The sequence below is a fragment of the Cervus elaphus genome, chromosome 10 (assembly GCF_910594005.1).
Source record: "Cervus elaphus chromosome 10, mCerEla1.1, whole genome shotgun sequence".
Taxonomy (NCBI): domain Eukaryota; kingdom Metazoa; phylum Chordata; class Mammalia; order Artiodactyla; family Cervidae; genus Cervus; species Cervus elaphus.
Window position 1 is genome coordinate 16,286,291 of NC_057824.1, and position 20,389 is coordinate 16,306,679.

The 20,389-nt window shown below is 59.8% G+C and overlaps 1 protein-coding gene across 3 annotated transcripts; it reads right to left on the bottom strand.

Moving 5' to 3' along the window:
* Positions 1-3,834: 3,834 nt before the first annotated feature.
* Positions 3,835-20,355, bottom strand: HS3ST6 (heparan sulfate-glucosamine 3-sulfotransferase 6). Of its 3 annotated transcripts, none has more exons than XM_043915893.1 (2): positions 17,808-20,355; positions 3,835-4,579 (listed from the first exon to the last, which is right to left on the bottom strand). In XM_043915893.1, the coding sequence occupies exons 1-2, from the start codon at positions 18,056-18,058 to the stop codon at positions 3,964-3,966; spliced, it is 867 nt and encodes a 288-aa protein (XP_043771828.1). In that variant the 5' UTR covers positions 18,059-20,355; the 3' UTR covers positions 3,835-3,963. The 3 variants fall into 3 exon arrangements, with proteins under 3 accessions (XP_043771828.1, XP_043771827.1, XP_043771826.1); XM_043915892.1 differs by lacking the exon at positions 17,808-20,355 and adding an exon at positions 9,569-10,082; XM_043915891.1 differs by lacking the exon at positions 17,808-20,355 and adding an exon at positions 9,539-10,081.
* Between the last annotated feature and the right edge of the window lie 34 nt (positions 20,356-20,389).

The following is a 20,389-nucleotide window of genomic DNA, read 5'->3' on the forward strand; positions in this document are numbered from 1 at the left end:
CTGGGAATGCAGAGCTGGGCTGAGCATTCGGGGACCAGGCGGCTGGGGGAGAGAGAACTGCGGTCGGCCCCATCTCAGCTGAGGGCTGCGGGCGCAGATAGGGGACGTGTGGCTGGGGACAGGGCGCCTTCCCGACAGCAGAGCTGGCTCCGTGAGAAGGTCTCCGACACGAAGGGGGCTCACTTCACGACCCTGAACGGCGCCCCCACTTAACTTCCATCCCATTCCAACTATGGTCAGCGTTCCTTAGTGATTCCTTCACGTCCTTGCCGAACTAATATCCTCCGGAAGCTTCTCTCTCACTCATCCCTGTACTGCTGAGTTTTCTATGGAAGTCTTCCTATTTTTAACGAAGGTGAAATTCACATGACAAAATAAACTGAGCGACTCAGCGGTGTTTGGTACATTCACAGAGTTGTGCAGCTACCACCACGCCCAGTAAGTGCTCACCCCCAGGCCCCGCCCCAGTCTCTGAGCCCCTAGAAACCATTGATCTGTTTCCTGTCTCTGTGTATGGACTTGCTGTTCTGGGAACTTCCTATGCATGCAATCATAAGATATGTGACCCTTTGTGACTGTCTTCTTTCACTGAGTTTTTTCCAAGTGTGCTAATGTTGTTGGTTTGTCACCACCTCATCTTTTTTATGGCTGAATAGTATTCCATCTTATGGATGGACCACAGTTTGTTTATTCTTTCACTCATTAACGGACACGAGTTGATTCTGCCCTTTGGCCCTTGAGAAGAGAGCAGCCACGAACACCGGTCTGCAGAGTTTTATTTGCACATTTGTTCTCCACTCTTCCGTATCCATGGAGGGCTTGTTCCACAGGCACAGTTTCCTTACCCAACCCTCCATCTCCTGACCTCCTGTCTGCCGCCCACTCGAGACACCTGCGGCCCCCGCCCCTGTGCCTTTCCCGCTACTTTGGAAGGTGGGCCCTCTCCTCAGGGAGCATAAGATGGACACGCAGGAAAGAGAGAAAGCAACTTCAGAGCTAGAGAGCCCCAGGGAGGAGCACAAGGGGCCCACGGATGGCAGGAGGAGGAAGGTCAAGCTGCCAGCACTTAGAGCCTCCCTGGCAGTTCAGTGGTTAAGACTCCATGCGCCCAAGGCAGGGGGCCCGGGTTCGTTCCCTGGTCGGGGAACTAGATCCCATATGCCCCAACTGAGAGTTCACATGCCACAACTAAAGAGCCAATGCAGCCAAATAAATAGTAATAATAAAGTTGCCAGGATTTTCTGGGGCTCCTCCCCTCATCTAGAATTAGGACACACAACATAAAAGGATGTTGGGGTCAATGGGAAGGCTGGATCTGGGTCTCCAGCCTGATGCAGGGGCCACTCGGGCCCTCAGGGTCTGCTAGGGGTCTCCAGTGCCTGTAAGGCTGAGTGGAGAACGCTGTCCTCACCCGGCTGGAACCTGTACCAATCACGGCTAGAAGGACTTGGGGGAAACCACCTCCAAGTTTGAAGCAGCCACCTCCCCAGACGTCTCCAAGCCCCTCCCAGACACCCAGGGCTGTGAAGAGCCCCCAGCCCTACCCCACCCCCATCCCCTTCTTCACTGGGAGGAACAGGAAGAGGGTAATTGAATCAGCATTGCTCACTCCATCTGGAACATTCCAACATGGAAAACCCACTGAACAGCTGGGGAAGCAATTTAGGGGCTTTAATTAAAGGCCGGTGACTCTCCCATGGAGCCTCACCCCCACGCACAGCCAGGAGGACCCCCACGGCTGCCCTCAGTGCGTCCCAAGGCCCAGCTGGGCACCTGGTGCTGGGCACTGGCCCTTCGGCCTGGTCTCCACGGGCAGCAGGTTGAGCAGAGCAAGGCTGTCTACCTTTTCTCTTCACTGCTTCCAGACTGCCTGCTGAGTGGGGCCTTGCTCCCAAACCAGACAAGCTAGGGTCCCCGCCAGCTCTACATCCAGGCTTCGGGAAGGAGAAGGGGGCCCCATGGCAGGCTCGTAACTCCAAGCACCTCTTGGGAGGAAATGAGCCAGCTGAGAGCTCAGCTGCAGGGCCTACGGCTGCCTCCCTCTCAGTCGACACCTTTTGCAGGGAACAGCATCCCCAGCAGGGGGAACAGCATGTGCAAAGGCTCTGAGGCTGGCAAGTCCTGGCAGGTGGGAGGAGCCGACAGGGAGAAACCTCGAGGCCAGCTAGTGGAGGACAGAGACCAGGCGGAGGGACATGCCTCAGAGGGTGTTAACAGCTGCAGTCAGGCATCTGGTCTTCATTCTAGAAGCAAGAGGGTGGGGAGAAGATTGGCGGGTTTTAAAATAATAGCATCTGGGTTACTCTGAAGATGCCCCTCTGGCTGCCGTGCATGCACAGTGCTCATCGCGGGAAAACAGAAGAGGTGCCCCTGGAGCCATCTGCTCAGGAGATGGCGAAAGTGTGCACAAGGGTAGGTCCCGGGAGAAGGATCATGCAAGGTCCAGGCTGGCCGCAGGCCCAGCAGTCAGGGCTGTCCTGCCTCCCCTCCTGCCCCATGCCGGCCCTAACTGGGGACTGGGGAGTGGCACAGGGCTGCCAAGGCTGGTGCTCACCACCCAGCAGGATTCCAAAGCAGGGTGTCACCCCTCCTCACCGTTGCAACAAGCCAGCCCTCCCCCACACCCAGATCAGGGGTCTGAGTCCAGGGGGAGGGGCTTGTGGGCACATCCACATCCACCCATGTCTGCCACCACGTTTCCACCAGCCCCGGCCCAGCCTGACCATCTGGCATGGACCCAAGGGCTGGGCCAGGGTGTGCCAGGCCTGGGCCTAAGGGGCCCTGGAGATCACAGTCAGGACAGCTGGTGAGCACCTGGCAGACAGCACTACGGCCAGAGGCAGGTGACAATCATTACTGAGGGGGCCCTGGGTTTCTGGGGGAAGACAGATGGACTGGGCACCCCAGCCTGCCCCAGTCCAGCCCAGCCTGGTTAAGAGCCGAGCTGGCAGCTGGGCTGCAGCTGGGCATTCTTGCTTGCCCATCCCCAGGGGAGGAAGTTGGATAAACACCACAGAAGTGGGGCCCAGAGGGCCTGGGGAGTGGGCGTGCCCTGCAGAGTCTGGTGGGCGGCCCCTGTGATGGTCAGAGCCGGCGGGGTGGTGATGCAGGGCTATGCAGGGAGCTGCCTGGAGGCTGTCAGAAGAACCACTCTGCACACAGGAGTCCCCCACACCCTCTGTCCGGGTTTCCAGGAGCAGGTGTCCACTGGGCACAGGGACACAGAGTGAGCTGGGATCGCGGGTGCAGCCTGGAGAACCACACAGACTCATCTCAGGTGGGCAAGCTGGGGCCTCCGCTTCCCCACCTGGAACTGGAGAAGGCCCAGCTCGGCCTCCCAGGGCGGAGAAGAGAGCCCGAGGGTGGTCTCCAGAGTCACCAGGGTGGAGCTGTGTGTCGCTGAGCAGGACCCAAACCTCTCTGAGACTAAGTTGCTCGCTTGTGACAGGCGCCAAGCTCACTGCCCACCTCAAGGGATAGACAAGGATCTGGCTTCTTCCACTCCTGGCATGAATGGTCCCCGGCCACGTTAGCCGGTATGATTATCCCCAACCCTGAAGGGTCAGACCTGGTGGCTCAGATGGTAAAGAATCTGCCTGCAGTGCAGGAGACCCAGGTTCGACCCCTGGATCAGGAAGATCCCCTGGAGAAGGGAATGGCAACTCACTCCAGTATTCTTGCCTGGAGAATCCTATGGACAGAGGAGCCTGGTGGACTACAGTCTATGGGGTCCCAAAGAGTCAGACACGATTGAGCAACTTTCGCTTTCCACTTCTACCTCCAGGAGGTGGCAACTCCAGCCCCACCCTCCAACCCTCAAGGGCTCCTAGAAGAACACAGATGCAAACTTTATTTTGTAGAGTTCTCTCCACCCAGCGTGTGCCCAGGGTCTGCTCCGGCTGGGTGATAGGCATAAATTAAGGTCACTGAGCATCCCCAGGCAGGGTGTGGGCCCCAGCCCCGTCAGTCCCAGCCGAAGTCCTGGCCAGTCATCTGGTAGAACTTGCGGTTGAAGGGCCGGTAGAAGGCCCGCAGGCGCTGGACCACGGCCTCGGGCACGCGCGGGTGCGGCCGGCCCTTGGACTTGCCCAGGCAGCGTGGCCGGCCGCTGCCCTGTGCCTTCTTGAGGCAGGGGAAGCCCTTGGTGGCATTGAAGTAGAAGTGCTTGTCCGTGACGACCCGCCTGAGGCCCAGGAAGTCCTGCACACGGCCCAGCTCCCCGGCGGGGTCGCTGACCAGGCGCTCGCCACTGACGAAGAGGAAGCGGGACAGCGGGAAGTAGCGCAGCCAGTTGTCCAGGTGCTGCGCGTACAGGCCGATGCGTACGGCACTCCAGGCCGTGTCCACGGGGCCCAGGCCGCGGCGGAAGGCCAGGGCGCCGAAGCTGGGCAGGCCCGGGGTCTTGGAGAGGGTCTGCGCGTAGTCGGAGATGGCCCGGGTCACGGGGTTCCGCACGACCACGATCAGCTTCGTGGCCGGGGACATGCTGTGGATGCGGCGCGGGGCCTCCCGCGTCACGAAGTAGCTGGGGGTCTTCTCCAGGGTGATCTGTCCGTCCAGGGTGCGGGGCATCAGGCTCCTGCGGGACGCAGCGTGGAGAGGGGGGGTGAGCGGGAGCTGACCCTCCTCCCACACTAGATCTGCCCCAGGGCCAGGACCAACTGCCCCCACCAGGGGAGCCCCAAACCTACAGGTAGCTGAGCCTCCCCCTCACCCACCCTGCCAGGCCCACCCATCCTAAGTGCCTGGGTGGGCAGCCTGGGGTGTGGACCGTGAGGGTGCCCAGACTCGGCACAGGCTGGAAGTGGGGCCCAACCTGCAAGGCTCCTCACACCCCCACAGGGCTCAGCTGCACCCCAACCCTGACACGGGCGCCTCTCACACCAGACCCGATGCTCATGAGGCCAGGAGCCCCAGGCCTGCCGCCCACAAGGCTCCACTTGCCCCGCCACCCCCGCAGGCCCCTGCATTGTAATTACCCCAGTCACACTCTCATTAAGTGGCTCATGGCGTCCCCTGAATTAGGTCATTAGTTATTGACCAGTGTCCCCAGCAAAGGGCATCGGCCTTCCTCTCCGTCACTCCCCTGCATTGCCCCTCCCTGCGTCTGAAGGCAGCCCTGCTAATTCTTCCCAACCCGCTCCCCACCCCAGAAAGCTGAAAGCCACAACGCAGCCCAGGACACCGTAGAAGTTAGCGAGGTGGCCTGAGCACCTGTCTCTAACCCCAGCGGCCCAGCTGCCCAGACCCCACTGGGAACCCAGGGCGCAGGGCTGCATGCAGCCCTCTCAGCAGCCCCCTCTCTCTGGCCCAGGGCTGGGGGGCACTGATCCCATCCCAGGGTGGGTGACAGCGCCCTGACCACCCCAACCATGGAGAAGCCCCTCCTAGCACCTCGCCCTGGCAGCGTCCTGGCCACCCTGCCAACCAGGTAGAGCTGGGTGGGGCGGGGCAGGGTGCAGCGGTGGGGCCAGCTGAGCAAACAGCTCCGAGGGAGGGCAGGGAAGTAGGTCAACAGAGGCAGAGGCTGGGACCTACGCTCGAGAGGGGGGTCTCTACCCGCTTCTCTGACAGAGCTGCCCCGCCCCGCGGACAGCGCCCAGCACTGGTCCCGGCCAGAGGGGTGACTCACAGGACAGACTGAGGTCTCAGCCAGCCCAGTGACCCCCAGACTCGGCCCTGGGGAGGCAGTCTCCTCTTCTGCTCTGCTGGGTGGACAGACACACAAGTTGGGATGCCAACTTGGAGAATGCTGATGTCAGGACCGGAGAATGTGCACATGGGGGTCCCGGGGGTCCTGCCACTCCCCCAACACCCCCGTTTGGCTCCAGGAAGTGGGGTAGGCAGTGTGGTCGGCCGGCTATGGGAGCTGCCCCCATCCCTTGAAATAAAGCCCTGGGCAGAGTCAGTCTACGGAAGTCATGGGGGACAATTCTGCTCCCCCACATCCCAGGAGTGAGCTGGGACTCCTTCCACACCAGTCACTGCCCCATCTATAGGCAGGCACACTGAGGTTCAGAGATGGAGCAGGAAGTGCTGGGGAGGGCATGGGCCCCCACCCCACCCCACCCCTGCGCTACAGCTGCTGGGAGGCATGTCAGCCCGGAATGCAGGTGGGGACTGAAGGGTGAGTTCAAAGAGACTGGGGGTGGGGACAAGGCCCAGGGCCAAGTCCTGGGCTGCAGCCTGGGATGGCCAGCTCAGGGAACCCCCCTTCCCACGAGAGGGAGGCCAGAAGAAGGGGTGTTCCCCACACTGGACCTTAATGCTGAGACCCACAGACAGAAGCCAGTGCCCACAGACCCCAGCAGAAGTCAGCACCCCCCGCAGGGAGGGAACCAGCCCTAACTGCTCCAGGACCCTCCTCACCGACTGATACCCCTTCCCATCCCCTTCCTCCCCAGGTGCCTGGTGACCCCAGGAGCACCCTCTCTCGGTCCCCAGACAGGCCGCCCCGATTCTGAGCAGCCCCATCCCCACACGCCTGGGGGGGTGGGCTGCAAGGAAGTCAGGGAGACTGAAAGGGGCCTTAGTGCCCACTGCTGCTTTCTCTCCAAGGAAGAGGAAGGTGCCCCACCGTAGAAGGGGGATGGGATGGGATGGGGTGCCCACTCTTGCCACACAGCAGCTTGGAGAGCTAAGATCTTTGGGATCAATGACTTGCCCCCCCCCACTGGGCCTCAGAAGTCTGTCCCCCAGGCAGGCGGGCAGGAAGGAGGGTGGGGATGGGGACTCCTGGGGGGGCAGGAGAGAAGGGGGAGAGGATGAGAGAGGCAGGACTCTGACCCCCCACAGCCAACATCTGATGGGCTGCTCCGTGGACATGCGCTCCCTGCTCATCTGGTCTGCATTTCCCTGTGGCTTCCATCCAGCCTGGGTAACTCCCCCCTCTGTCTCTGCCTCAGGACGCCCCTCCACCTTGGGGGGCCATCCATGCCCCACTCAGCTCCCCCTCTGCCCCAGACCCCTCTCTGTCTCAGCCTCCCTCGATCTCAGCGCCCCTCCTCCGTGTCTCACACCTCGCCTGGGCCCCATCCCAAGGGCCCTGGGACCCATCAGGAACCAGCTAGGGTTCCCACGTGAAACAGGATGGTGCCAGGAGCCAAGGGGGTTCCCAGACCTGCACCCCTCCTGGTCTGTCTGCTTTTCCAAAAGCCACAGTCAGAGTATGGCCCCCACTTGCCCCCAGACAGGGCACTCCCGCTGAACTGAGATTTTGGGGTGTTTGCATGGCCCCAGCCTCTGCCAGACAGAAGGTGATCGGTGAGTCAGCGAATGGATGAACAAGTGCCATGTGAGACATTTGAGGGCCCCAGTCCCCAAGGAGGAGGACCCTCAAGAGCCTGAGGGAGGAGCTGAGGCCCCGGGAGGGGGACTGGTTTAGCCAAGGTCATCTTTGAGTAGCCCAGGATGCCTGCTGAGGCCAAGAGAAGGGCCAGAGCCACAGCCTAGTCACAGTCTGGGAGGAACGGGTGTCCCCAAAACCCAGCTGGGGCACTAGCCACTCCTCTGCTCACTGCCCCAAACCACCACCCAGAAAGAGCCCTGGAGGCTGGGTCCAGGGTCCTGAGAGCAGACCCGTCCTGGGGGCTGGGGCATCCTCTTTGCAGCTAGGGAGACTGAGGCAGGGGTGGGATTTCAGAGGCTCAGTGCACACACAGGGCTGGCTGGAAGGACAGTCAGGTTCAGGGACACAGGCGTATGTGAGCAACGCCAAGCCCAGCTGTGCACGTGGGCACATGCCCTCCAGAAGCTCAGGCCTGCACCAGCGGTGAGGTCAGTGCTAGCCAGCCCCAAGGGACAGCTCGGGATTAAAAGGGCAGGAGGGACTGGACCGACCCTCTGCACGCTCGGTGCTCCCCCATCCCCGCACAGAGGCTGGGCTGAGGAAGGACTCCTCCACCACTTAAACAGACCAGAATCCCTCCCACTCTCATCTTGGGCCTCCGAGATGCCAGTGGCCCAAAAACCTCTCCCCAGAGCTAAAGACCTGACCCGGAGTCTGGGTCCAGCTGGCTTCCTCTCAGGACCCTTAGGCTCCCCAGACCAGTACCCCAAAGCTGGAGCGTGTGCCCAGGGAGGGCCCGTCTGGGTGGGGGTCTCAAGATCCCCAGCTCTTTGAGAACCCTTTTAAGTCTAAACCCAGCTCTAGAGCCCCTGCAGCCCCTCCCTTGCTAGCCGATCAGGGCCGAGCTCTGAGGTTTGCACACTGGTGCCCACTTTCCCCTCCCCCTTCTCCCTCCCCTCCCCCCTTCCTTCTGTGCACAGAAGTGGTAAATAAAGGATGCTCTGGGGTGCTGCAGCACTGTCAGAGCGGGCAGTGGTCTCTCCGTAAGCACCAAGAATGCAGGGATTCAGACACTCAGCTCCAAGGATGGACCCACCTCCCCCATCACTACACAACTTCCCAGACCCTTAAAGGCAGCCACCCTTCAGAGTTCAGGAGCCAGACCCCCAATTCTCAGTGGGAACCCTGCAAATCCTTGAGTGATTCTGATGCAAAAAGCAAAGATAAAAAGGGGATGGAGGCAGGGTGGAATCTGGGTACAGAAAGCCTGGTAAACAAGGAGGTCAAAAGTCTGGGTCCTGCCACCCTCCAGTCGCCGCTTGTTCACCAGGTGACTGTGGGCAGGGTCCTCGCTGGCTCTTAGGGGCTAGGCCTGGGCTTGGGGATGAGGTGGGTGCCACAAGGAGTGGGGTGACTCACTCTCCATCTGTAAGCTCTCATTTTCCCGAAGGAAGGTATAGGGCACCGAGGCGGACTTGTGCCCGACCAACAGAGACAGCAGGCAGGGCCTCATGTTCACTCTTCCGAACGAACCTCCACAGGGAGGGGCCGGTGTTCAATCAGCCACCAGAACAGGCTACTTCAGTGGGGGCTGGTGCCCCCCTCATTCCTCCACACCCCTGAGGCTGTACCTGGTGGGAGTGAGGGTGGCTACAGAATCCCATGACATGAAGTTGAGGCCCCAGTTCCCATCCCTGGACACTGACTCAAAGGCATCCTCCTCTTTTGTAAAGACCAGACTTTCTCCAGACCCCCAGGACTGCAGAGAAGGATTCCTCTTTCCAGGATCAGGGATCCTAGGGTGGGAATGGGGTGACAGATACTTCTAAGAGGCTGCAAGGAACCGGGAGGCCCTTCCCTAAGGTCACTGACCAGAGTTCAGACAGGCTTTCCTTCCCCGAGTGATGCAGCAGAGAGGGGCGACTGAGCAGGAAGCATTTTCAAAGCGCCTCAGACCCCACTGGCTCGAAACTACTTCTCAGCCAGAATCACACTCTAGCCCCCTAACCAAGGCTTTCCCCGGAGTTTTCAAAGTTTCTGGGAGACCACGGCCACCCATCTTCTTTTCCATAAAATCCGCTTAAGGAAGTCAAATCTCAGCCCGCACGCAGGTTGGTCTCAGCCCCAGAAGATACCCCGAGTCCTCGCCCCGCCGCGTCCCCAGCGAAGCCCCCGGAGCCTCCGCACCACGCCGTTTCCCTGAAGGCACCCGCCAGGAAACCGATGGGGCCGACGGGCCCGGGCGCTCACCGGTACCAGGCGAGGCCGCGCTCGTAGCACCTGTCGAAGAAGTGGGGCTCCGAGCCGAGCGCGCGGATGTCGGGGTGCAGCCGCAGGAACTCCAGCAGGGCGCGCGTGCCACCCTTCTTCACGCCCACGATGAGGGCCTGCGGGAAGCGCCGCCGGCCCGAGCCACTGGCCACTGGCAGACCCGGCGCCCCGGGGCTACGGGATACGCGGGGCGGCTCGGCGCGCGCAGGGGCCGGCGCGGGGACCCGGCCGGCCGGCGGGCAGCGTCCGGGGAGGGCACAGAGGCAGTAAGCGCCGAGAACCAGCACGGCGAACAGCAAAGGCGCACGGGACGCCCGAAGCGCGGCCCCGGGCCCTCCCGCGGTGCCCTGGCTGCCCCCGGCCCCGCCGGCCAGGCCGCCGCTACCTGCCATGGGGCCGCACCGCGCCCAGGCCTGCGAGCGCGGGCTGCAGGAGGGCGCACATCCCCGCCGGCGCCACGCGCAGCCCGTCGGCGCCCGGCTTCTGCTCTGCGCCCCACTGCCGGGTCTTCTACGAGCGGGGCGGGACCAGTGCGAGGGCGGGAGGCCCCGCCCCGCCCAGAGGCCCCGCCCCGCCTAGACCACTGCTCATCCCGGGACACGCCGGCACCCACGGGCGCCGCGGCGGGACTCGGAGCCTCAGAGACTAGCCTGACACGCCCTCTCGGAGACCCCAGGCCCCAGCCCGCTCGGGATGCGGCCGGCGGCGGCCGCAGGACGGTGACAGGACTGCGCTGCTATCCAAAGGACCCGCTCCTAGAGGGCCGGTCGCCGCCCCGGGCGACGCGGCAGGTGCGCGGGTGGAACAAGTCAAGGTGGCTCGCGGATCCGGTCCTGGTGCTCAGAGGGGCTCCGGGGAAGTGGGAAGTCTGCGGTGGGAACCGGCTCACCTTGCTGACAATCGGTTTCCTGTTGCCGTGCGCCAGGGTCACGGACAGGGCGGTTGGAGAGGACTAGCCAAGTTGATTACCATTTTAAAGTCCAGGAGACATACTCAGGGGAGACTGGCCCAGTGAAATTCAGACCTCAGTCTCCTGAGCCTCTCCACGTGTCTGTGTGTAGCCTAGTCCCCCGGTGTCCCCCATGGGATGTCAGTGGCCCATCTCTGACGCTGGTGAAGCGGCTGTATTGGAGATGTGAAGGATTCAGGAGACCTACCTGTGATGGGGAAACCAGGAGTGGGTGTCCTTTGAGAGAGCTTCTTCTGAGGGGCAGGGAGATTCAGGGCCCATCCCAGTAACAAGACCTGCTGGGCGCTGGACACTCAGGGAGTTTTCTGATCCCCCAGGCTGACTGAGCCCCTAGCACAGCACAAGGAAGGCCGGCCAGGAGAGGGCAAGCACAGCCCCAGGGACAGACAGAATGGAACCCACGTGCTCCCTTTGCCTCTTCGCCAGCCTTCCTGGCCTCAGGGCTGGGGCAGGTGGGCATGAACTCCTCAAAGAGGCCAGGCTTCCCCCAGCCAGTGCCCAGACACCAACAGCCTCTACTGGTTAATGGGCCGCTCCTGGGCCTAATGGTATCCAGACCTAAGAGAACCCTGGAGCACTTCCCCCGGGGGCAGGGGCCTCCACGACCCACCTGCAGAGCCAAGGGGTGAAAACCACTGACCAGGGCCCCAGCCCAGTTCCCAGATGCCATACCTGCACCTGCTTGTCAAGGCAAGACTCCGCCAGGAGCCCCGTGGGCGGAGTGTTGGCACAGCACCATCTCGGGTGCATGCCGGCACACGCAGGGTCACAGGAAGTTCTTCTTCTGGTCTAGCTTAAAACAGGATTTGTTCCAGACAGCCTGGTTCTCGTTAGAGCCGCCGGCTCCACCTGCAGCACCCAACAACAACCTCAGCAACCACTTCTCAGGGCTCCGAACTTCAGCTTTAAACCCTGGTGGACCCTCTGTCTCCCTGCCCCAGCACCAACATTGGCTAGGCATTGGCTGTACTCCCTCCTGGGAATGCCTTTCCCTTAGTCCCTGCCCTCAACACACACACACACACACACACACACACACATACATGCCTGCTTGGGGAGTTTCCAGAAAGAATTCACCAAGAACAGCAGGACACCGAACATGCTGAGGGTGGGGGAGTGATGTTCAGGGACAAGAGTCTGCTCCATGTTTGGCAGCTGATCCCCTATCTCCACCCACCACCTGGCTCCCAGGTGAGCTGCCATCGTTCAGTCACTAAGTCTGACTCTCTGTGACCCCATGGACTACAGCACATCAGGCTTCCCTGTCCTTCACTATCTCCTGGAGTTTGCTCAAACTCACATCCGTTGAGTCGGTGACGCCATCCAACCATCTCATCCTCTGTCACCTCCTTCTCCTCTTGCCCTCAGTCTTGCCCAGCATCAAGTTCTTTTCCAATGAATCAACTCTTCTCCAGTGAGTCAGCTCTTCGCATCAGGTGGCCAAAGTATTGGAACTTCAGTTTCAGCATCAGTCCTTCCAATGAATATTCAGGGTGGATAGTTATTCCCTTCTCTGGGGGATCTTGCCAACCCAGGGATCGAACTCGGGTCTCCTGCATTTCAGGTGGATTCTTTACCATCTGAGCCATCAGGGAAGCCCTCTCAGGTGAGGGGTGGGTGCAGATCTGGGGACATCCAGGATGACAGCCTTGGGATGTTTGTTCACCAGTGTATCCCCAGCACCTCGTGGAGCCTGGTACCTGACAGGCACTCAATAAAGACCAGCCAGTGGAAGGATGGGAGTGGAGGAAGAGGCTGAGGAAGGAATTCTAGAGGAGATGATGGTGAGGCAAGCAGCAGGAAAGCATCCCAGTCGGCCGGGGGAAGGCTCAGCCTCAGAGAGCACAGTGATGGGGGCCGAGTGGGGAGGCAGAGGATGGATAGAGCCAAGCCCGTCCTAGGGGAGTGGGTCCCAGCCTCCTCCTCCTCTAGAGCTTGTCCTCAGGCTCCTGCCAGCCCAGACCTCTGGTCCCTAAAGTGGAAAACTCCATCCTGACTCTGAAGGAAGAGCTTCATTGAAACACAATTCCCTTACCATGCAATTCAGCCACCTAATTCAGCCACCATTCTCAAATTCAACAGTTCTCAGCATATTCACAGTGTCGTACAACCATCACCACAGTGAGTTCCAGAACATATTCATCACTCTAGATAGAAATCGCATACCTGTCAGCAGCTCAGTTCAGTTCAGTCACTCAGTCGTGTCCGACTATTTGCAACCCCATGGACTGCAGCACACCAGGCTTCCGTGTCCATCACCAACTCCCAGAGCTTGCTCAAACTCACGTCCATCGAGTCGGTGATGCCATCCAACCATCTCATCCTCTGTCATCCCCTTTTCTTGCCTTCAGTCTTTCCCAGCATCAGGGTCTTTTCCAATGAGTCAGTTCTTCACATCAGGTGGCCAAAGTATTGGAGTTTCAGCTTCAGCATCAGTCCTTCCAATGAATATTCAGAACTGATTTCCTTTAGAATGGACTGGTTGAATCTCCTTGAAGTCCAAGTGACTCTCAAGAGTCTTCTCCAACACCACAGTTCAAAAGCATCAATTCTTCCCTCCCTCAGCCCCTGGCCACCACTATCTTCTTTTTGTCTCTGAATCTGCCTCTTCTCCACGTATCATACACGTGGAGATCATACATTATATGACCTTTTGCAGCTGGCTTCTTTCACTCAGCATAGTGTGTTCAGGGGTCGTTTATATTGTAGTGTGTCAGTGCTTCCCTCTTTTCATAGCTGCGTAATACTCCTCTGTGTGGATGGACCATGTTCTGCTTATCCACTCATCAGTTGGTGAATACTTGCATTTTTTTCCACCTTTTGGTTACTGAGAATCATGCTGCTGTGAACGTTCGTTTACAAGATCTCACGTGAGCCTAAGTTTCGTTTATGTTGGGTATATACCTAGGAGTGAAATTGCCCAGTCAGATGGTAACTATGTTTATCCCTTTATGAAGAGTCCTCTTTCATTTTTTTTCTTTAACTACATGAAGCTTGTGGGGTCTTAGTTCCCCCACCAGGTGTTGAACCAAGGACCTGGCAGTGGAAGTGCCAGATCCTAACCACTGGACCACCAGGGAACCCCCTGAAGAGTCCTTTTGAAGGTTAAATATGGAAGTTTCAGCATCTACGTCTGCGTACTCCTCACCCTCAGGGCTGCTGCCTTCCCTCCTCCCCAGGATGTCTGAGTGGCCCCTCCACCCTGCCTTGCCACCAGAGTCCAGCTTTCTCCTGTGTGACCTAGGGAGGGTGGATCACCCCCTCTGAGCCACTTGGTGAAAAGTCACTTTGGGGCTCCAGGAGAGACCCGGCCGTGGGGGCTCAGGGCAAGCGGCTGCCCCTGTGCCCTGAGAGAGTGGCTGAACTCCTGCCCTGTGGTCACACTTCCTGTCCAGAGAAAACAGGTGTCAACCACGCCTTTCTGTCCAGTCTGATCTCCCCGGGGGCCCCTTAGCTTTGAGGGCTCTACATGGCCCAATTTCAATTCCCCTTTCACTTCGTCTGGGTCCCCTGCCCAGGCAGGGGCCAGGCAAAGGTCCATCTGCTCACCCTCCCTGGCCAGCCATCAGACGTGCAGAGAAGTTGTATCTAACGTGGCAGCAGGGCCTGAGCGGGGAGAAGGTGGAAGAGGTCAAGTACACAGCATGATTGGGGGACGGCCAGGGCGTGCGACCCCGGAGAGAGTCCCAGGAGCAAGGTCGCGGTACGCGGACAGTCCAGCCTGGCCTCACAGGTCTATGAGCCAGCCATCCCAGCTGTGTCTGCATCTCCTTCGCAGACAGTGATGATTTCCCTGCGGGCGATTTTGATCCTCCACCTACCATGCTCTTTGCAAGGCCAGGGATGGGGTCGGTCTTGATCCCTCCATGGCTCCATACCTAAGCATCGTGAGTGCTCATGAACCTGTGTTGAGTGGCTGAGTGACCAACTCTGCGTGTATGTCTGAGACAGTCTAGGTGTGGACCCCCTCCCCCATGCTCCTCTCCTTCCCAGGCTGTCCCCTGCCCAGCCCAGGACCCCAGAGGCATCCTCTCAGGGTGTGCAGCTCCACTCTGGAAAATGATTAATAACACCGTTCAGTCCCTCCCTCCGCGGGGCACAGCTGGGGGAGATTTCACACATGCGGGGCTCCCAGAAACTTCCTCCCTGAGACCACACCCTCACCCCCCAGACCCACTCCCCCACAGCCCTCTGGGATTCCTCAGTCTGTGATGGGAGCCGAGCGGAGGGGGCCGAGGCCGAGGGTGGGCCCAGCTGTCCTTGATTTGTGTGGGGTTTTTCCACTTCAGATGCCGGATCTGCCCGAGCGTATAGAGGATGCGGTTTCCCTCCCGGGAAGGCGCCCCTGAGAGACGTCTCCCCACCTGCCCCACCCACCTCCAGAGCCCAGCCCAGTCTGGTGGGAAGCGAGGGGCAGGAGGCCATGGGAGTGGGGGCGTGCAGCTCAGTGCAAAGCCGGCCGCAAGGACTTCTCGGCGACGAAGGCAGACTCAGGCCCAGCTCTGCCCCTCCTAGCGTGTGACCTCGGCAGGGAGCCAGCCTCTCTGAACTTCACTCCCCTACTTTATAAGGTGGAGATGACACCAGCCCCCACCTCTCTGCGTGCCTGGCTTTTAAGCTCTTTATGATACAGAGGCAGTGGGCATGTGACAGTGACTGGCACAAGAAGGGGAGCCCTAAGGACTTCTTAATTTGTCCTCCTGGGGACCAGGCTGGAGAGGAAGGGCCTCCCTAGTCCCAGGGTGCCCCAGGTGGCACTAGCGGTAAAGTGCGCTCCTGCCAATGCAGAAGACGCGTGTTCCATCCCTGGTCGGGAGTATGCCCTGGAGTAGAAAATGGCAACCCACTCCAGTATTCTTTCCTGGAGAATCCCATGGACAGAGGAGCCCGGTGGGCTACGGTCCATGGGGTCTCAGAGTCGAACATGACTGAAGCAACTCAGCAGCAGTAGCAGCAGGGTCTTGTTCCCAGAGACCAGCTAAACATGAGGACACAGAGGGACAGAAATGCTTGCAGGGCAGACAGGATTCCTAGGAGTGGGGACCCACTGCGTGTTCACATATATGCACCAAGCCTGCCTGGGGCCCTGGGGTTTGCCAGGAGGAGCCAGACCCATTTCCCATGCCAGGATGGCCCCAGCTTGCCTCCAGCCACCCTCACCACTCTCCTTGGGTCTTCCTGGGAGGCTCAGCAGAAAGAGGGCTGTTTGCCACCCGTCCCCTGCTTCCCCAGGAGAGGGCGGGGCTCCAAGTCCCAGGACGCATAAGTGGACCCTGCAAGCTGCTTCCCGCCCACCAGCCTAGCCCAGCTCCATTTATAACAGTCCTCCTAGGCTGGGAGTCCCAGCCTCGCAAAGGAGAGGGCTGGTAATAGCCTTTAGGCCCAAGGTGAGTTAAAGAGGGCAGAAAGGGGGGCCCACAGAAACAGGACTTCCTCTGCCCCCCCCCCCACCTCCTCCAGCTTCGCAGCTGCATGCTGGGCCTCTTGGAGCCTTGGAGAAGTCTGGGAGTCATCCAAGAACGGCCACTGGGGCTCTGTGGCCAGGTCTGTCTGTCTGTGCCCTGAAGGGGGCCCCCACGGGCTGAACACATTCCATCAGGAACTGGGGGGCCAGTGCAGGCTCAGGAAGCCCATGCTCTGCAAGGGCCGGGACCACACTCACATGCACACAGGCAAGAGGGGCTTCGGAGGCCTCGGCACCAGCCCCAGCCACCATCCCCTGTCCCGTGTGGAGAGCCCCAAGTTTGAACCTCCCTGCACACCAGTGACCTACTCACAGCCAGCAAGGCCAGGGAACAGCCCCCCATGGAGGCCCATGCCCCTCATACCCATCCACCTGTGCTTCTAGGGGAAACACCCCATGCCCACAGTTGGCCAGACAGACGGGCAGATGGGCATTCAGCCAGGCTTGTTCAACTAGGGCTTGAGAAGACCCAGAGCCCAGAGCCCCAGGGCCGAGCATCCTGGACATGCACCTTGCATTCTGCTCTGCTCCCTGCCAGATCCCCCACTAAGGAGCAGGCTCCCTGCTCGGACAACAGGACCTGCAAGCCTGACCGCCACACCCTCGTCAGAGAACAGTGACTCCACCCTTGTCCCCCATACAGTCAGCACTGTCCTTCCTCTGACACTGGCTTCCCTGTCCTCCCCCGACTTCCAGGCACACCCCAGGGGCTCGACCTCAGAGATGGAGCACAAACACCCCACCCTAGCCGAGACCAAGGGACCGAAAAGCCACCAGCAGCAGGCAGACGGCATCTCGGGGAGCAGAGCCCATGGGCCTTTCTCCTCTCTGCTCCAGCCTCCAGCAGTGCAGCCGCCAAGCCCTTTGAAGCCAACAGGAGCTTGTAAATGTCCTGACTGAAGATGAAACATGATAAGACATGAAGCCAGAGGCTGAAACACAGATAATCTCCACGGTTTTACGAGGAACAAGTCACGCCTAGAGACAGGTGCTGGGGGAGCTGAGGGGCTGGGGCGGAAGGAGATTATTGGCAGGTAACCCCCTCCCCGGCAGCCCCCCCTCTTGTCTGCTGCCAGAACCTCACCAACCATCTTCCCTGCGCGTCTTACCCCTAAGCTCCTCTAGCTCTAGAGTCCAGGGCCAGGGGTAGGGTGACTGGCGTTCCTGCCTCCCCCAGGCCACGGATACACTCACACAGATGTGTGGTTTGCTCTTCCTGAGACTGTGCGGCCCCCACAGAGGGAGCAAGCAGAGGCAGTGTGGTTTGGTGCGCATTCATCTGATGCTACCACATGCAGCCCCCTTTCAGGGCTCACTCTTTGGGGTAGGGAAAGAGATTGTTGTGCAGTCACTCAGTGATGTCTGATTCTTTGCGATCCCATAGACTGCAGCATGCCAGGCTTCCCTGTCCTTCACTATCTCCCAGAGTTTGCTCAAGATTCATGTCCATTGAGTAGGTGATACCACCCAACCATATCATCCTCTGTCACCCCCTTCTCCTCCTGCCCTCAATCTTTCCAAGTTGAAGCTCCAATACTTTAGCCACCTGTTGGAAACAGCATCATTGGAAAAGACCCTGATGCCGGGAAAGATTGAGGGAATGAGATTCCACCATTCTAGAGTGGAATCTGCCTGGTCTAGAGGCCCAGGCACAGGGGGTTTGGGTGCAGATGGTGTGCGTAATAAAAACAACAGTTACGATAAATAAATAACTCTGCTACCACTTATGGAGTCAGGGATCAAGGATCAAGATGAGAGGGGGTTCTGCAGAGCCTTGGCAGGCAGAGCATGAGGGGACCACTGAGGGAAGTTACCTGGTTTGATGATTATTTTTCAAAGACCACACTGGTGGGGATAGCTGGGAGAAGTGGACAAAGATGCGTGGGAGGTGGAACCTCAGGAATTGGTGCCCCCTCAAATGGTAAAGAATCTTCCTGCAATGTGAGAGACCTTGGTCCGATCCCTGTGTTGGGAAGATCACCTGGAGGAGGGTCTGGCAACGCACTCCAGTATTCTTGCCTGGAGAATCCCCATGGACAGAGGAGCCTGGTGGTCTACAGACCATGGAATCAGAAAGAGTCAGACACTGAGCAACGAAGCACCCAGCGTGGGCCAGCAGATACGACAAAGGTGTGAAAGGGCCACAGAGAGGAGGCTGGGGGCATCAGAGCAGGTGGGTCCCACCCAAATGCACTGGACAAGGGTCTGGGGCTTGGCTGGGGCTGGGAAGGATCAGTCACCGCCTTCCCAGCCCCCAGCTCTGTCTGCTTCTGCTGATTCCAGAAAGAGGCACACTGGGCCTCCACTGCTATCCCCACACCAGAGCATAACCCCTGCCTCCTGCTCTGAAAGCAAGGAGTCTCAACCACTGGGCTGCCAAGGAAGTCTCAACCAGAAACTGTCTTTTTCTTTTTTACTATTTATGTATTTCCCTGCACCAAGTTTTGGTTGCTGGCATGTGGGCTCTTTGATCTTGGCTGTGGCATGCAGGTTCTTTGGCTGCAGCACATGGGATTTAGTTCCCTGACCAGGGATCTAACCTGGGTCCCCTGCATTGGAAGTGCAGGGTTTCAGCCACTGGACCACCAGGGAAGTCCTCCGACCAGTAACTGTCTTGAAGCCCACTAAATGCGCCTCCGCCGCACCCTCGGACGCCAGGAGGCCTCTGCCCGTGGGGGAGGCTGGGGGGCACTGGCTTCTCGAGCCAGCCCGGCTTGGAGCCTGGACGATGCGGGCGCTGATTCCTAAGTGCGGCGGGGAAGCGCGGCGCGGGCGGGAGCCGGGCGCGGGGACCCGCCCAGCCGTCGAAGCTGCTGCCGCAGCGCCCCCGGCGACACCACGGGGAAGTGCCGCGCCGCTCAGAGCTGCTCTGGCGCTCCTGGGGCCTGAGCGGCCTCTGCCGGTCCTCCCTGCACACGGTCCCTGTGCCCACTCCCAGAAGGGACCTTGAGGACTGGTTGACTCGGAAGGGGATCATAGCGCTAGGCCCCCAGCTGGGCCTGGGATGGGGTGGGGGCACGTGGCTGGCTTGGTGGTGACCTTCACCGACCTCTGCAGGCGCCCCCTTCCATGTGCCACCCCTGCCCACATGCATGCAGGGTGTCAGGGGGTCCTGAGACCTACCAACAGGACCTGAGTAGCACCCTCACCAGGGTCACGGCTCTCCCTGGCACTGGACTTGTCACTCAGAAGAAATGAAAGCCCTGGATGAGTGAAAGCCCCAGGCATCATCAATTCAATCATCTGCTGTGTTTATTGAGCCCAGTCTCCAGGCTTCCCAGGTGGCGCTAGTGGTAAAGAAACTACCTGCCAATGCAGGAGATATGAGACTCAAGTCCAATCCCTGGGTCGGGAAGATCCCCTGGAGAAGGGCATGGCAACCCCTCCAGTATTCTTGCCTGGAGAACCATGGACAGAGGAGCCTGGTGGGCTACATTCCCGGGGTCTCAAAGAGTTAGACACGGCTGAAGTGACTTTGCATCCACTCACACCTCCAGGCTGGGGATCAGCAGAGTCCCACTGGTCCCCTGTCCGAGGTGCCCTGCCCTGCCATGCCCGGGCCTGCTGGCTGGTGTTGGCAGAGCAACTGGAGCTGTCTGCCCCTGCATGCAACCCTTGGCTCAAAAGGCTGTGTCCCGGGGCCTCCACCCGGCAAAGCAGGCAGAGGTAGGGGGCAGAGGGGGATGGGCTCTCAAAAAGCCTTTTGTTTCTCAAGAAGGAACTGCAGCTGCAGGCCAGAGGTTATGATGCAATCCTACAGGGGGGTGGGGTGGATTTATGATTCCACCCAGCCTTTGGTAGAAACACTGTCAGGGGCCATCCACTTCCAGGCTCCCAGCATAAGGGGACTGGAGTCCTGGTGCTCACCCTCCTCACTCCCTTCCTCCCAGAACACTGCTTGCCAGCCCCCAGTTACCACCCTGTACAAATAAGCGTGGGGCCCCTGGGGTGCAAGCATCAAGCACTGCCACTCACAGCTCCCCTACAAGTCTCACCACCTCCAGGCCCGACCCCCCAGCCCACTATGCTATAGCTCTGAGCCCAAGGGGCAGCTACAGGGGTGTGGCCTGGACACATGGGCCCAGCTTGCCCCAGGAAGCCAACTTGCTCTTGGGCCAAGTTCAAGCTCAGGGGACACCCTAGCCAGAATGCAGAGCCAGGAGTGCTGGGAGAGGTGAGCAAAGTCCAAGGTCCTTCCTGGCCCTGGAGCTCAGTTTCCTGCTGACCACTCAGCTGGCTCTGATTCATTCATTCATTCATTCATTCTGGGCATGCAAGCTGGCTCAAGGGCTTCCCAGGTGGGCTCAGTGGGTAAATAATCTGCCTGCCAATGCAGGAGACAGAGACGTGGGTTCCATCCCTGGGTCGGGAAGTTCCCCTGGAGTAGAAAATGGCA

What these genes read in the sequence shown, in the direction of transcription:
- HS3ST6 (XM_043915891.1), bottom strand. Translation starts at nt 9,951, where the DNA reads ATGGCAGGTAGCGGCGGCCTGGCCGGCGGGGCCGGGGGCAGCCAGGGC. An exon ending in CGCGGCCTCGCCTGGTACCG is followed by an intron (nt 4,580 to 9,538) that starts GTGAGCGCCCGG and finishes TGCGTCCCGCAG; the next exon opens with GAGCCTGATGCCCCGCACCC.